Source organism: Haliaeetus albicilla, chromosome 2 (genome assembly GCF_947461875.1).
Source record: "Haliaeetus albicilla chromosome 2, bHalAlb1.1, whole genome shotgun sequence".
In the NCBI taxonomy this organism is placed as follows: domain Eukaryota; kingdom Metazoa; phylum Chordata; class Aves; order Accipitriformes; family Accipitridae; genus Haliaeetus; species Haliaeetus albicilla.
Window position 1 is genome coordinate 44,949,945 of NC_091484.1, and position 15,088 is coordinate 44,965,032.

The following is a 15,088-nucleotide window of genomic DNA, read 5'->3' on the forward strand; positions in this document are numbered from 1 at the left end:
AAGCCAACTGCACACTTAGAATGAACTGAATGTTTTACCATGAAGACAAGGAATCAGAGCGCTTCAGGATTTTATTTTTTTTTCATTATTAAAACCAGATTGGCCTTGGCTGAAAAACCAACTTACTGTTAACTCAAGACACGTTTATTTGTCACTGCTGTACTCTTGGCTTTTATGTGCTCAGTAACACCAGTGTGTTTTCTCTCCTCTTTTAACTTAGAGCATGACGTGCTTCATTATGACCAGAAGCAAATGGCTTAATACAAGGAGCCTCATCTAAACTGTACTATTTCACACACACAGTTTTTCCTTGCAGCACTCAAGGCTTTTTTGCACTGCCACTACAGGCAGGTCTTTCAAAGATACTAGAAAAAAAATTAATGTAGAGGCTGAGCATGAGTTTCAGGATAACTTAAGCAGCTGGTTTTGCCCCACTCTTCTCACTGCAAATGCCATTGAGACAGTGACTCCCCCAGGAAGCTCCTTTATGATAGGATTCCTTCTTTGACACTGTATGGTTGGACCTGATCTTAAGGGTCTTTTCCAACCTTAATGATTCTGATTATTTTTGTAGCTTGTTCAGAACTTTACCTAGGCACATCTAGTAAATACACTGTTTTGTACCGATCAACTGTAGTGAACGTTAAGTCAGTAATCAAGACTGTATGTTGCTCTCAGATCTGTGAAGGCACACTCATTTCTCTTTCCACTCAGCAGCTGCATTAAGTTCTTGTATCAGGATGATCACTGCCGTTAGGAGTCATTCCAAATATAAAGTCTTCTGGCAGTGACTGTGGCATCATCTGCGCTAACTGGTCATCATAGGAACCAAGAGTCCATAGCTTCTCCAATTCATAAACCTCTCGTGCCTCTGGCAGCATGAAATGCACCACTACGCTACCTGCACAGAACAGAAATGCACAATAAATTAACATGAACTGTAAAGCACTGTTACACTTGCAGCTGCGCAAAGAGTTCAAGTCTTCCACCCCCATTCTGGCTAAATATAACAGGTCAGCTGAGGGAGGTCTCAAGTTGCCGATTCCAGTTCTTGAACAGTGTTAGGAATTGGTTAGGCCTTCAAAAGACTTCAAGACTACAGCCAGGAGAATGTGAGGGGCAATACTCTGGTTTAAATTAAAACAGTATCACAAGAGTCCACACCGAAGTAGTAATGACTTCTAGCGAACAGAAAGAAGTCAGTCAAAAGAAATTTTACTTGAAAGAGGCCTCTCCCTAGGGTTACAGATGGGCTTTCAGCTTTCCTATATTACCAACAACATTCAGCTACAGCCAAGTAATTTTCCTTAGGTGTGTTGCTCACCTCTCAGGCGGTTTTTATAATGAAATAGGTCCAAACTTTAATATAATAAGGTTTTTCTTACAGGTTTTCATTAATTCTGTGCAAACAATAGTAGAGAATGTTAATTCCAGTGTACTTCTAATGCACTTTTTTCTAGTTATGCCCTTAAATTTCAATTGGTTTTCAGATATAACTATCACAATCACTGACAGTAAAGTAACCAAGGCTTAACATCACTGGCTGCAGTGCTCCTCACTCACCCATGCTCTCTTTTAAGCCAAACCACAAAGTTAGAGGGCAAGATTCTAGAGCTAGCAGCGAAGGAGAAATGCTTTCTGAATGCAAAGTCTTCTATGTTTGTGTAGAGAGTTTCACACTTGTAGAATAAAGAATTAACCTAAATTCCTTCAGACTGAGGTTTTACCCCATGTCATGGTATGATCTGGACAGTTGAAAAGTCTGTTCAGCAGTTCACTACTAGGGCAGCATACAAGGAGCCCCCACTCACCCAGAGTGACTGAAGTAGCTTTTCTCTTTCCACTACTGTTCTCTTCAATTTATTAAGACCCGGTTTAGCCACTGAAGAGTAGTCACTGCTTTCTTCTCAGTGCCAATGATCTTTAGTGAAAATTTATTTAGTATATCAATAAGTTCAAGCAACAACTGGAATTCCAAAACAGCAGAGTATTATGAACTCTCCACAGCAACCAGGGTTCACGGCAAGATGCTTCCTTCAAAAAAGAGCTCATGCAGAACTTCATAGTTGTCAGATTCACAAATATTTACCAAAATCAATGCACAGCCAGTCATCTGTCTCTTTCCCTTCAATCTGAGCATGAGGGTCACCTTCTTCCTTGTGATGCTTGTACTGAGAGAAGAAGCAATGGCAGAAAATTAAATACTTCACAGGTATTTAAAAGCACTCGAACTTAACAGATAAGCTGGACTTTGCTGAGTTGTCTAGAGTTGTTTTAAATGGGTTAGATTACTTCCTGTTGGTTCTGGGGTCTGCACAGAAAAAGAAAAACATACACTTGCAGCACCAGAAAATAAGTACAGTTTTCTCAATGGGATTTAGTATCAAATCTGGAATCCTAATGCTCAGAATTCCCATAGAGTTATCCATGAATTTTATAGGTGTCCATTTTTTCTCAAGATGAATATTGAATACCATTGCTTAGCATTAAGGTAGTCTTTCAGTTACTGGTTCCCTGTAGCTGCCATTACCTAAGTTTTATTTCCTTTCAGATACCTTTCATTGTAGTTTTACATTGGCTAGTTAAGGATGCAGAAATGGAGATGCCAAGCTTATCCTCTTCTCAGATGGAAGAGGGTGGGGAGAAAACAAGTTTCAACCCATGCCATGAAGAAGGCATTCAAACAAGTCTCCTGTCTGTTGAGTGTGTGATGGGTGGAAAGCACAACTGGCACACAGGTTTCCAAGCTATGAACCACTGTGAGAGAGGGGAGTGGGCAGCTCAAAGCATGACTGCAAACACTCAGCTCAGCTAGGCAAGGTAGTTAGTTCCCCACGCAACATGGTGGCTTTCACAGATGCCAGCTTGAGAGGCTCAGCTCTACCTGCCTAGTACATAAAGAACCTAAGCACCCACCAGAGCTGAAGAAACTGACAACTACAGGTTTAAGTACTTTCCACTTTCGGATCTGGTCATAACCTACTAGTTTCTTTACAAGAAGCATCAATAGAAAAAAAAATTGAATTAAGTCAAGTCAACCGCACCTTCACAGAGCTCCTTTATTCAAATTTCTACTTTATATCTAGTTGAAGCAGTCAATCAAAAAAATACAGAGACCTTTTTCAAGCTGAAATTAAAAAACAAACTAAACAACATTTATTTCAGCACAAGGCCACAAGGAAACAGAGTAAAACTGTTTACAGTCCTTTCTGCCATGAAAGAGAAAATACTAAGTAACACGTTGTAACAGCATGGCTGGCTAGCAAATGAGTCCCAGTTCACTGGGAAAACAATTATCACAAACCTAACTCTTCCTGGTCCTTCCCACACAATGCTAGCTGCTGGGCAATGGCCCTGGTTTGCAAACCAGAATGGAGAACTTCCAAAATGCAGTTCAGAACTAGTTCTACCTTCCTTTCTTTAAGATAGCTTGTGAGATATCCTCAAAAGCAGGTAATTGTCAAAGAGTCTCTGAAAGTCTACTTAAAATACTAAAGAGCCCAGCGTGCACTGCCATCAGCTATGTAACAGATGTTGGAAAGGCTGATGTCCACTACGAGTTTCCTTCAGCCTTGTCTTTAAAGGCTGTGTAATAGTGAACAGATTATAATGAAGCCAAGCATTAGTTTCTTCCTCTAACACGAAACCAGACAGGAAGGCATTAAGCAGTAGTTGGGACCTTGCCATTTACAAGCTACTGGAAGAAAAGCAGGAAGACCTCATGCTACACATGAGCACCTTTGCATTTTAGTGTACATCATGCATTACCATAACGTTTTAGGTATTGTAACGTTAAAGCCAGCCCGATGCCTAGCAGCGCTCCCAAGCACCTGCTCTGCTTTACATCTTAAGCTTTAGCTTAGTTTTGCCTAGAAAACTTTCAATGCCAGGCAAGCTCAGCCACTCCCAAGTACTTGGCCAGGCTTCTCGGTTTCTCAGGATGCCCAGGAGGACACCACGTCTCTCCCCCCAGAGGCTCTGCCCTTGCAAAAGAGCTAATCTTACAGCCACCAGAGGGAGCAGCCAGTTGTAGCACAGGCATGTTTTTGCACGGTGAGTGGTATTCACTGATCTGTCCTGGTCCGGGGGAGATGGAGAGCTGTTGATTTAAGACTAGCAAGTTATGCAAGTAATAGAGTACATATTAAGCACTTAAATTTAGTACATTCGAATCACAATAATACAACTTCTAGCTTGAGGCAAAATTTTAGTTTGCAAAGATGCATCAATTCCTGCAGAGAACACAAGAAACTCCCCTCACCTGCTCAGAAAGGCACCAAAAAGCAATACCATCTTCCCCTCTCTACTCCCCACCTTAAGTCTCACAGCTGAAACCAATGGGACTGCAAGGAAGAAAGTAAAACCAAGAGCCGAAGACAAACTACAGGTTAAGTACAGACAGCTGATTGAGATGGGGGCTAGTCATATTCCTCACACTGTGCTTTGTAACAGTCAGCTGGCTCTTTTCTGGCCATAAAGTTCCTCCCTCCCTGAGTCTGGTCCTTATCCCTAAGCTCTACCTGTATTTTTATTCTGACCTCTATTTTTGTATGGAAAAGCTCACATTCTACCAAAGCCAAATGGTGCAAGATTTCTGTTCAAGGACGGCTGCTGCTGCTTCTCCTTTCCTCCTGTACATGCACAGTATGGTGACTATTAACTAGCAGTTTGCTTCGGTAAGCCCATGAGGGGATCCTGTGCCTCACAACATGCCATCTTTTTTCCAGCCTTACGACATACCCGAGAACCTGGTAAGTTTAGGGATTAGGGTTTGAGAACAGTCAGATTAAGCTACTTGGAATGAGTGGGAATAGCCATCAAGGTTGCTGTATGGAAGACAAAAGTGGACACAGGTCGTCATCACCATTTCACATCACTCTTGTTCTAGCCACCAAACTGTGCTAATGTCATCACTGTTCTAAACACAGAGAGGTCTGCTTTTAAAATATATTCTCTACATTTTGAGTAGTACTGCTAAAGGAAAAAAGTACAGTTAGTTGCTAGATGTATTCAGGACTAAACGACATAAGGATAATCAGTTTCATCTTGCCTGGTACACCCCTATAGGTACAATCCTGGGGAAATTCCTTTCACAACATTTAAAACCATTCCCCAAAACCCAGAGAGTGCAGTGGGAACTGTCTTACCATTTTCAGCATGTAATGTGCCATTGCATGGAGATGTCGTGTTGAAGATCCGCTCACAATTATAAAATAATTACAGTATTTTATTTCTAGAGGTAGCTGGATGACACAGATGTCTTTAGCATTTTCTTGCCTCAGCAGAGCTACAACAAAGTCAATGTTGAACTTCGGAAGAATAGTACCTGGAACAGACAGAAAAAATAATACAGTAGCAATTTATCTTTTTAACTGCAAAAATCAACCACTTAAGAAAACATAAAATGGCAATGAACTGAATTATAGCCTAAGCTAGCCACTCACTATGGAGTTTGGTTTGATACTGACAATGCAACATGAACTGCAGATTTTTAAAAATCATTTTTAAAACCTTCAAAGTTGAGAACTAAGCACTCTTCTGGTAAACAACATTCTATCACTACATACAGCAGTTAGCAAACATCAAAGTTTCTTTTAGGTAACTTACTTATTTCTTGTTGTTAGTACTTAAGAGTCAATGCTATCACCAGATATTTGTCAATTAAAATGAATGAAACTTAAGTACTTCAACGAATGTTATTAAAACAACAGACAAAAATCAAAAACATTTCAGAACAATGCTTTTCAACAGGCCTGTGATAATACATGGCGATGAAATTACTCTAAAGTCTTAAGTAGATTAAATCAATATATTGAAAATAGAGCTGACAAGATGCAGTGTGAAGGTACTGAGTAAAGCCACTTCTTTTTCTTTTGCCTTAGCCTGTTCTGCTACAGAGGATTACGATGTTGTAGACAAGGCTTTAGTCCTTCAACAGTTTAAGCAAGCCAGCTTAGAAACTAGTGAATCAGTGCAACTACCTTCTGTTCACACCACGAAATCAGTTTATTTCTAATTTGCCCTAATTAGGTAGATGCAACTTGTATGCATACTTAAGGCATAATTTGAATCTGTCAGCAATGCACGCCTGCCACTATAAAGTGAACGTTAGCGCAGACCAAGCATCAGCACAAAGCCAAGCTTTATATTTACCAATATAAAGAAAAAGCCAAACAAAAGAACAATAGCTAGATATAATTATATGCATGAATGGGGATATAAAATTGGATCAGTTCTCTGCAAATTAAAACCTTTGAGCTTAGGGACTCATGCACTCTTTCAACTTTTGCCGTGGTCACACATGCAGAAAATTAGCAGTGGCCACAGCTCCTCCAGGCGCAGCGGTTACAAAAGTTAAATATTTGCCTGGTAGCCACATGTGAAGTCTCTAGTGCCTACTTAGAGAACGAACGGTCTAAACAACCCCAGGCACGCTCCGCCAGACTGAACGTCACGGTCAGATCTAGGCTGGAGATGGGCAGAACAGCTACAACAACAAACCAGCTCTGCGCACCCAACGCTTATACCCGTAACCGGCCATCGTGCTACTAACACTGTTACCCACAGAGGGAAATTTCTTCGCGAGCACACATCGGAGAAACGCACCTCCAACTCGGCACCACGACCCTCACGAAAGTTCCTGCATGTATCTACGCGCAGGCTCGGGCAATGCTGCCCACCGACTCCCCCACTCTCCAGCGGGACGTGGCAGGCGGTGCTGGTTCGGTACACACGCCGTGGCCCTGGCGCCCGTGGTCTCAGCCGAGGCAAGGGCGATTCCACCCCACTAGGCACCCGCAGGATCCTCCCGCGGCTGCGGAATCCGATTCCGCGCCTCCCCTGCGGCGACGCTCTTCCCCAGGCGTTACGCTTCGCTTAGGGCGCCGTTCCACAGAGCGGGGCAGCGCAGGGCGGAGCCGAGGGCCTTCGGGTCGGCGGCCTCCTCCACGCGCCGCCCCACGACCGCGCTTGGGCCCACGCCGCGGAGGCCGTGACGCCGCGCCAACCAGCGCCTGACGCCCGCGGGGCTCCCGGCTTGGCGGGCGCTCGAAGCGGTGCCCGACCGGCCGGGCCGGGCCGGGCCTGCTCCACACACGCGCTCCCTCACAGGCTGGGAGGCCGCGGGCCTGCGGCAGCCCTCTCCGAACCCCTCGAGAACGATCAAGCTCCACAGTCACCCGAGAACCAGACCGAAGGACCGAGCGCGAAAAGGTCAAAAGGACCACGACCGGCATCGCGCACCCACAGGACCCGCTGGTTTACCCCGGCAGGCGGCTCGGCCCCCCCCCGCCCCCGGCTAGGCCGCCCCTCGCTGGGCCCTACCTGCCGCCTGGCGCCGCTCCGCCGCCCCCAGCGCCCCGGCTCCGGCTCCGGCTGCGCCACCGCCTCCCGCGCCCCGCGCCGCCGCGCAACCCCCGCGGGGAGCCGCGGCCACCCGGGGGGGCGGCTCCGGCCGGAGGGCGCCCCCCGCCGCGGCGGAGAGAGGCCGCAGCAGCCGGCGCCCCCCCGCCACCGCCCGCCACATGCCCGCCGCCGCAGCTCCGGCACCGCGGCCCGCCCCTCCCCGGCATAGCCGCCCAGCGATTGGCCGGCGGCGGCGACGCCCCTCTCGCCTCACTGGCGCATCCTGCCGCCGCTCGGGCAGGGCCGTTGGGTGCGCGCGCGCAGGGGCTGGCGGGCTGAGGCGGGGGCTGAGGCGGCGGTCGGGCTGTCCTCGCGGCTTCGCCGGCGGCCGGGCCGGCGGCTGCGTGCTCGGCCCTGGGGAGCCGCAGGGGAAGCGGGCGCTCTCCGAGGAGCGGCTCCTCTCCGAGGAGCGGCCGCCGGGGCCGTCATGTGCCGCCCTCGCACGGCCCAGCCCCGGGGCTTCCCCGCTCCTCTGTCGGAGCCCCGGTGCGGGGGTTTGGGGGTGTAGATAGGAACGTCGGGGCGGGCAGTGGCTCGGCCTCGGCTTCCCGGTCCCCGTTTTGTGCTCCGCGTCAGTGTTTTCTGAGGGGTGCCTGAGCCACGGGGCGGTAAAAGGGGCGGGATCGGGGCGGGGGGGGAGGGGACCTGGGCACCCGTAACCCGCGCTCTGCTGCGGTGGGTGCTTGGGAAGCTGGAAAGGAGCAGACGCAGAACGTGGGCACTGCCGTGTGACCCCTACTCACGTATCCCAGTTCGAGCCTTGTGCGCCCCGCTAAAGGCTATGGTTTTGCCTGAAAAGCCGCAGCTGGTTTGAAACTAGCACATTTTTCTTGGGAACGTGTGTTTTACGTTTGTGTAATTCCCACACGGTGTTAATGGGCGCAAGGCAGTAGTCTCGCTATGTTTGTTTTGCTGTAGAGAGTGTTGTCAAGGGTTAAAAAGCTATGACCTAGGCAAGTTCAAGCATTTGTACTTACTGTGGGAGAAACCTGTTTCCCTCCACCCCCTTCCTCCAGAGATGTTGGCATTTACACTGACAGTAAAATAAAAGAATTACCGTTCAGGCTGTTTTTCCCTCCCTCACCGAGTATGATGATAAAACAATGGTGTTAAGGCTTAAAAGGCATAATCTTGTGAATTATAAAGACCTGTAGTGATAAAAGCTTTAGCTTTAAAGGAAATTTGAGTATGCTGTACAAGGCTGGAGGTGGTCAGTTATACTAACAGGCCACAGTGTCTGGTTGTCTCTTGCAAAGTTTAGTTTGATTCCTTTACAATTCCTTCAGGGGCTGGTGTTTTTTAGCCTTGGTTTCAGCTTAGAAATACTTTTGGTAAGAAAAATACGCTACATCTGATGAGTCTCTTAATTGTGTGCTATAAGAAGTGTTCAAGAAGAAAAGGGGGGAGGTAGAAGACAAGCTGTTTGAAATAATACTTTATTTTTTACAATTACTTTTAATAAACTTGTTACCCAGCTAATATTTCCGTTTCTCTTGATGAAATGTTTGAAAAGATGTTCTTTCTAAAGATGATGTACATTTATGTCTGATGTCATTCTTTGATGTTATTTCTTCAAAGGGGGTGCCCGAAACCTGTCTTGTAACATTTGCTGACATTCACAAATCTGTTATTTGTCAGCTGTTCTTGCCTTTGAAGGACATGAAATTAATTTGTATCCTGATCTGTTCTGAAATGGGGTTCCTCAGCTGTCGTCCGGTTAAGAAAGTCTCCTCACTTCTCAGGTTTGTGGTGCCATTGCCTCAAGTACACTTGAAGGGAGACTGCAAAAATGGCTAGGTAACCAACAGTAGTACCAGATGTGCATAAGCGAACTAAGACTTAGGCAAATCCCGTTGTGTTTTCTGGAGGTAGATACTGTTTTGATTGGTAATTAGGCAACTCATCAAGTTGCTTATCTGACAGTATCTTTTTCTGAGACAAAGGAGATGTACTCTCTAAAATCATTAGATTGTTTATTTGTGAGTACAGAAGTTAGATTCCATTTTATAAAAGTAAAGATGTATGAAAGGGAAGTTACAGCTGAAAAGGCAAAATCAAATTATAAAAAATTAATATTCTGACATGATATTTGAAGGAAGATAGTGCAAGCTATTCTGTATACTTAGGTTAAAGGATAAAAAAGTTCATAAAGTACGCCCAAAAGCTGTTTTCTATGCAAAAGCTTAATTTGTCTCTGAGCTCCTAACACACAGTGTTTTGATGAAACAAAATGCTTTCTGCGTATAGCCTAGGTCAGTGCTAGCCTGCGTCATCACTGATCCTAAGCTTTATAGCTGTGACAGATTTAATTTTTTCATGCTGCATTACAGGTCATAAGCTTTCCACTAAACCCCTGTCCTGCCTCAAGCTAGAGCAACAAATACAAATTACAGTCCTTCCTGTCAGCAGTCTGACTGATAACAGAGGACATAACATTCAGGCAGTAATTTTTGCAGGAAATGTGTTTTCTGTTTAAGTCAGAGAAGAGTTTTAGATGCCCGTTTGCGGTTAGACAATAGGATGTTACATATAAGGAAGATGGAACAATGGCAAGTATGGTGCTTTTAGTAATATAACTGAAATGGCCGCAGAGGAGTTAAAATAATTGGAGAACCTGGAAACAGAAGAAGAAAAGAGGCTGTTGAATTTTAGAACTAAAGAACTAATCTCACAGGCATGTTGGAATCTGCATTTTTTATATCCTTAAGTCATTTAAAGGTGTCCATGTGCACTGGGGTAGTGCAAATGATGAGCGTTTGACAGGTCTGCTAAGATACCAGGAAAATACGTTTATGCTTATATATCACCACAGGAACTGAGAACAATATGTATCAGAGATGTTCCAAGACACGGTAAATAAGCTAATTATATTGCAATACAGATCTTCAAAGAATTCAGTGTTTAGAAATGGATTGCGTAAGGTCATTTTCCCAGCCCCCAGATGAAAGTTAATTTCATTTTTATTATAACCTTTAATATTAACAGCAAGGCTCTTATGGAAAATGATCTATTTAAAGCATTTTTGGTCTGTTTGCTCATCTCAGTGAAACTTTTTAGCAACCTCTTCCCATCTACAAATAAGGTGATCTCCTTTTCTCATCATCCAGTAATCCAGCCTTCAGAAGTTCGCTTCTGGTCTCATGCTGTGAAACGCCACAATGCAGAATGATGAGCATGTATGGCTAGAAGACCAGATCACTTGGGAAAGGCCTCAACGTGAGTTTTCTTAACACAGAATTGCAGATAGAGTAAACAAGTGAAGGCACGTTCATTTTGCAGAAGTTTATGCTTTTTAAGCTGCATCATGCAAAAGCAGAAACTGGAGCAGAGTGCTTTATTTATATTGGGGTTTTCATTTATTTGATGAACTGGTCAAAGACAGAGGGATGGAGGAGTGAGCAGAAATTAATATATCTTTACAGCAGGAGAGAGGGGAATGAAAGGAGAAGGGGAAAAGGGAGTTGAATGCTACCCCTTCCTGCTAGAACCCTTGTTCTGCTGACCCTTGTACATGGAGCACATATCTGCCCTCTGGGGAGCAGTGGTGCCAGTCCAGTGTCTCCAAGACCAACGGAAACAAAGGAGACAAAGATGGCATCAGCAATTGCATCTAAGGATTTTACATGGGACTCAGAGTAAAAGTTTCAACAGGGAGAGCCAAGCAGATGGGCCTCATCTTGTTGCTCGGGTGTCTGTGGTCTAGTTTGTAGTGAGACTTGTGCACTGGTAGCCATGTCCAGTAGGAAACTAAATGTGTCCAGCCCTGTTTTCTGGCCCTGAGGCCAACTGGCATATAATGAGCTGCATCCATGCTATTGAACCCTGCAAAACAGGGTGGCTGCTGCCAAACTCCTGGTGGGGAACAGTGCCTCTGGTGGTTCCCAGAATCTGGGGTTTGCTTGGTGGGGAGCTAGCCCGCCTGGGGCAAGACTGTGCTAGGACCTCCTGAACAGTGTAAGAGTGTCAGTGGTTCAGTGCCAATGCCTGGGAATAGGCCGTGACACGTTTCATTCCACAGACATAACATATGTCTGCCCCCCATGTCTTTCTAGCAAAGGCATGAATCCTGCTAAGGCAGCAAGCAGCTATACTGGACTGTCTATTTAAGACTAAGTATTTACAAGTTGTTTTTTGGTCGTTTTGGGGTTTTTTTTTAATTAACCTGTTTTCCCCCTCCAGATTATGGATCTGATTAGTTTGCAGGTAGTTAACCTAGAAGTAAGAAAATCCAGATAAGGGAGAGGGGGGTGTAAGTTATTCAGAAGAGTGTATCTTAGATCACAAGCAAGAACAGCGAGTGCTCAAAACTACCTTACTGTTTCCTATGAAGGACTATTTTAATATTTCAAATTTCACCAAGCCCCCAAAAGTTACCATCCCATCTACATGTGCTTTCACCTTACCCCCTGTTTTTTTTTATAACAACAAGAAAACCCCATCAAAGTACAGTTCAGATACGAGTTCTGTATGTAATCTAATAGTCAGTGTTAGACTAAACGTTTAAACAATGCCTGGTTTGCTTTTCAGGAGAGGATTTCTCTCAGTACTATTAGGGAAGAAAATTGCTTTGAAATTGCTGAAGTAAGCAGTTAGTCCCTTCTGGTTCTCTGCTTGTGCTGCACTTCTCTCAATAGGCTTGTATTGCTTGTATCTCCTGCAAGGAATGTGCACAGTTAGTTGCTGAAAGACATTTAAATGAAAGTTCACACTTAGCATGTGACTGGTGCGTAAGAGAATTAATCATATATTCATAACATATATTCTTTCTCCTCCTTCCCTCTTCGATCCCATTTAACAGTTAACAGCCATAGGTCAGTCATGGTAACTAAGGCCTGGTTAATGAGAAGGCTCCATTGCTTAGTGGAGTCCTGGTGCTCTGTGGAGGTGTTTCTTTCTCACCACTGACTGTGAAGGGTGAGCATACTCTTGACTCAGGAGTCTTGGTGCAGTCTTAAAGTTTCATGAGAAACATCCAGGCTAATAATGCAGTAACATGTGCTTCTGTTAACTACTGTCCTGCATGCCTAGCACCTTTTTCCCAAAGAATTTATTTGTCAATTATTTCCCAGGCAGTTCCCAGGCCTTCTAGTATTACTGTTTGTGCTTATGAGCACAGAATGTAATTTTCTACGAAAGTCTTTAACATTTGCATGTTTTCCAGTGGTTTTGTGGCTTAAGCCAGTAACCTGATTTTCTTGAATATTTGCCAGAATATTTGTGAACAACAATAAAAAAGAAACAAAAATATAGCTAATGGAAATTTAAGTTGTTGGTTGTGTTAATTTAAACTAATATTTTTGACAGTTCCTTGAACTGTTTTTAATCCTAGAAACTAGCAACTTACTTGTAAAGGACAAAAGCCCCAATGGCGGCAAACACTGCCAACAAACCAAGGAAGATAAAGACACCTTCTGTTGTTCCTGATGATGATCCTAGAGTTCAGAAAGTAGTTTGATTAAATGTTAACCTCTTTTTTACAGTGAGAGAGATTTTCTAAAGAAAATATAATTTTTACTTGATTGCTGTAAAGATTGAAGTACATTTAGTACTTCTAATATGCTAAGCTTTGGAGGTCAGTGACTTTGGCAGCAGGTGGTGCTTTCACATCCTAATTGGTTTAATTCTCGGTTCCACCAGAGTGTGAGTTGGGCTTTGCCGGTTTTCTCGTATGAGCCATGCTTCTGAGACACATGGCTGCCCTTCCAGCATGGAAGGGAACAGAGGGTCTTGCTGGCACCCCACGAGGTGCAGCTAATTTGCTCCTTGCCAGTTGCTACGCCAGGGAAACATTTACACTGCGAGTATAAGAGATGCAGTCACTTTATAAGCTTTAATGTTAGATTCAGCTTCAGCTTTCTCTTAGGAATGATGACCGGGGGAAAGGGGATAGAAAGGAGTTTCTTAAATGTTATTGTTTGTTGCAGTCCCATATGTTAAGATGGCAGAGTGTGGCTAAGAGATTGATGGACTTAGGCTTGTTTGCCTTATCCAGAGCTGAGGGCTCTGCTTTTTTAATGTGCTCATTCTGGGAAATTAACTTTGAGCTCTGCCTGTCACTGAACTCTGCCTTCTGGTTTGCCATCAACCATTTCACTCGCATCTACTCCTAATTCCATCGTATCTGATGGAAGAAGCCAAATCATCACAAGTATTCTTTTTAAATATCTTAATTTTCCAGTCCACAGGCTGTACCTTTATCGAGTTTACTGACACTGAGACACATTCTTGGTCCTCATTTTAACAACAGTGTTTATACAGTGAAGTAACCTAGAGGTGTGTGTTGGCTTACCTTTCCAGTTATTAATTTATAATTGCTGTCTATGAAAATTGAGATATCAAATCAGGGTTTACCATTTACTTCATACATGTGCCTCATATATTTCTCAGTTTGTTGATACAATTGTTTGTGAAGGCTTGACTTCCCTCCTAGTTTACACAGTATTTTTGCTGAGACTCTAGGGATTTACCTTATTTTATGAATGAGGTAGGTCCTTGGACTAGTTTGCAAAGCAACACATACTGGTGGGATGGGTCTAAATCATAGGACAGCAACCCACTCAACACAGTTTAAGCAAGTTAAGAGTGGATGTTTTGTGCAATGCCTACATAACTCAGGCACAGTTCTGCCAAATTTCAAGGGCCCAATGTTTAGGCACCAAATACTCAGGCACCAAATTATGGGATTTTCAGAAATTCATAAATACTTGCCTTCTCTTGAAAAATGAGTGGAAAATTGTGGCACATGAGAAATGTTTGCAAATGTTAGATGGGCTCCTCCAGAAGGTGACTCAAAGCAGCAACGTCTCTTAGATTCTAATTCTGCCTTGATTATAGTGGAAGCCCCAAAGTACAACTTAGCTTTGCCCTCTGGAGGAAATCTAGGAAGACCAGCCTTACTGGGCTAAAGTTAGCCTCTGTGAATACAGTTTGGAAAAATCCTACTGCATGCTTATCTTCACCTTTAGGAGCTGGAATGCACTTATAGGTCAGGCATTGTGCCTTAGTCATCATGAACTGATTTCGGTACAGCTAAATTTATACCCAGATTAAATAAAATCAGCCAAAAATACTGTGGCAAATGACTGCAAAGGGTCAGTTGCTTCGCTGGTACAGAAGAGTCACTATGACATTGCAGTGGGAGGTCAGGAGGGCAATGGGAGTGGGAGCAGAGAGACAGCACGATCATTTATTCTTCTGACTGAGGCTCAGTTTAATACCTGGGTCTGTCAAAGACTGCTTGGGCAACCATGAGCAAGACACATTGATACTCATCCAACCAAAGGTAAACCTCCTGTTCTGAAATAGTCACCCTGGGCAGGCTCTGTAGTCAATGAATGTTACATAGATCTTTCCAGAACCTAATTCATCTTATCCTCATGTAGAAATGGAAACCTGGTCAAGGTCAATGAGCTACAAAGAGGGCCCAGGGCAGCCAGCTCAGCTGCAGACTTTGGTTCTGTCTCAAGTGAGCTGAATTCCTCTCTGTTTCTCCATGTGTGGAGTAGGCTGGCTGGTATGTCCCCCACCTGCTTTTCTGCCCAACAGAGTTATTCTGTGGAAATATACATTATGGCTTAAGAACAGTTCATATTCTGTAATACTGAAGGGTTTGTGTAATTACTATACTCATTGGATCGTAAACATAAATCAAACCAAGTTCTAACATCTAAAATTCCCATAGGGA

General features: G+C 44.2%; 2 protein-coding genes and 1 long non-coding RNA gene across 5 annotated transcripts in view; 1 reads left to right on the forward strand and 2 right to left on the reverse strand.

Moving 5' to 3' along the window:
• Positions 1-56: 56 nt before the first annotated feature.
• On the reverse strand, positions 57-7,571 carry MALSU1 (mitochondrial assembly of ribosomal large subunit 1). Its single transcript, XM_069773370.1, is given in 5 exon segments — positions 57-901; positions 2,090-2,171; positions 5,148-5,326; positions 7,324-7,543; positions 7,545-7,571. Coding segments are annotated over 5 exon segments (687 nt in total). The 3' UTR covers positions 57-722.
• Positions 6,806-15,088, forward strand: part of LOC138682482 (uncharacterized) — a 24,132-nt gene continuing 15,849 nt past the window's right edge. For 2 of the 3 annotated variants that reach the window (XR_011322567.1, XR_011322568.1), the window contains exons 1-3: positions 7,409-7,890; positions 8,983-9,146; positions 10,449-10,620. This is a non-coding gene — a long non-coding RNA (uncharacterized lncRNA). Of the gene's footprint in view, positions 7,213-7,408; positions 7,891-8,982; positions 9,147-10,448; positions 10,621-15,088 lie in introns of those variants that run through there. The other variant, XR_011322571.1, reaches the window with a different exon arrangement.
• GPNMB (glycoprotein nmb) overlaps positions 11,528-15,088 on the reverse strand; it is a 16,785-nt gene continuing 13,224 nt past the window's right edge. The window contains exons 10-11 of the mRNA XM_009918954.2: positions 12,749-12,836; positions 11,528-12,058 (exon numbers count right to left, since the gene is read on the reverse strand). Coding sequence (XP_009917256.2) covers positions 11,905-12,058; positions 12,749-12,836 — 242 coding nt within the window. The 3' untranslated portion in view covers positions 11,528-11,904. The remainder of the gene's footprint in view (positions 12,059-12,748; positions 12,837-15,088) is intronic.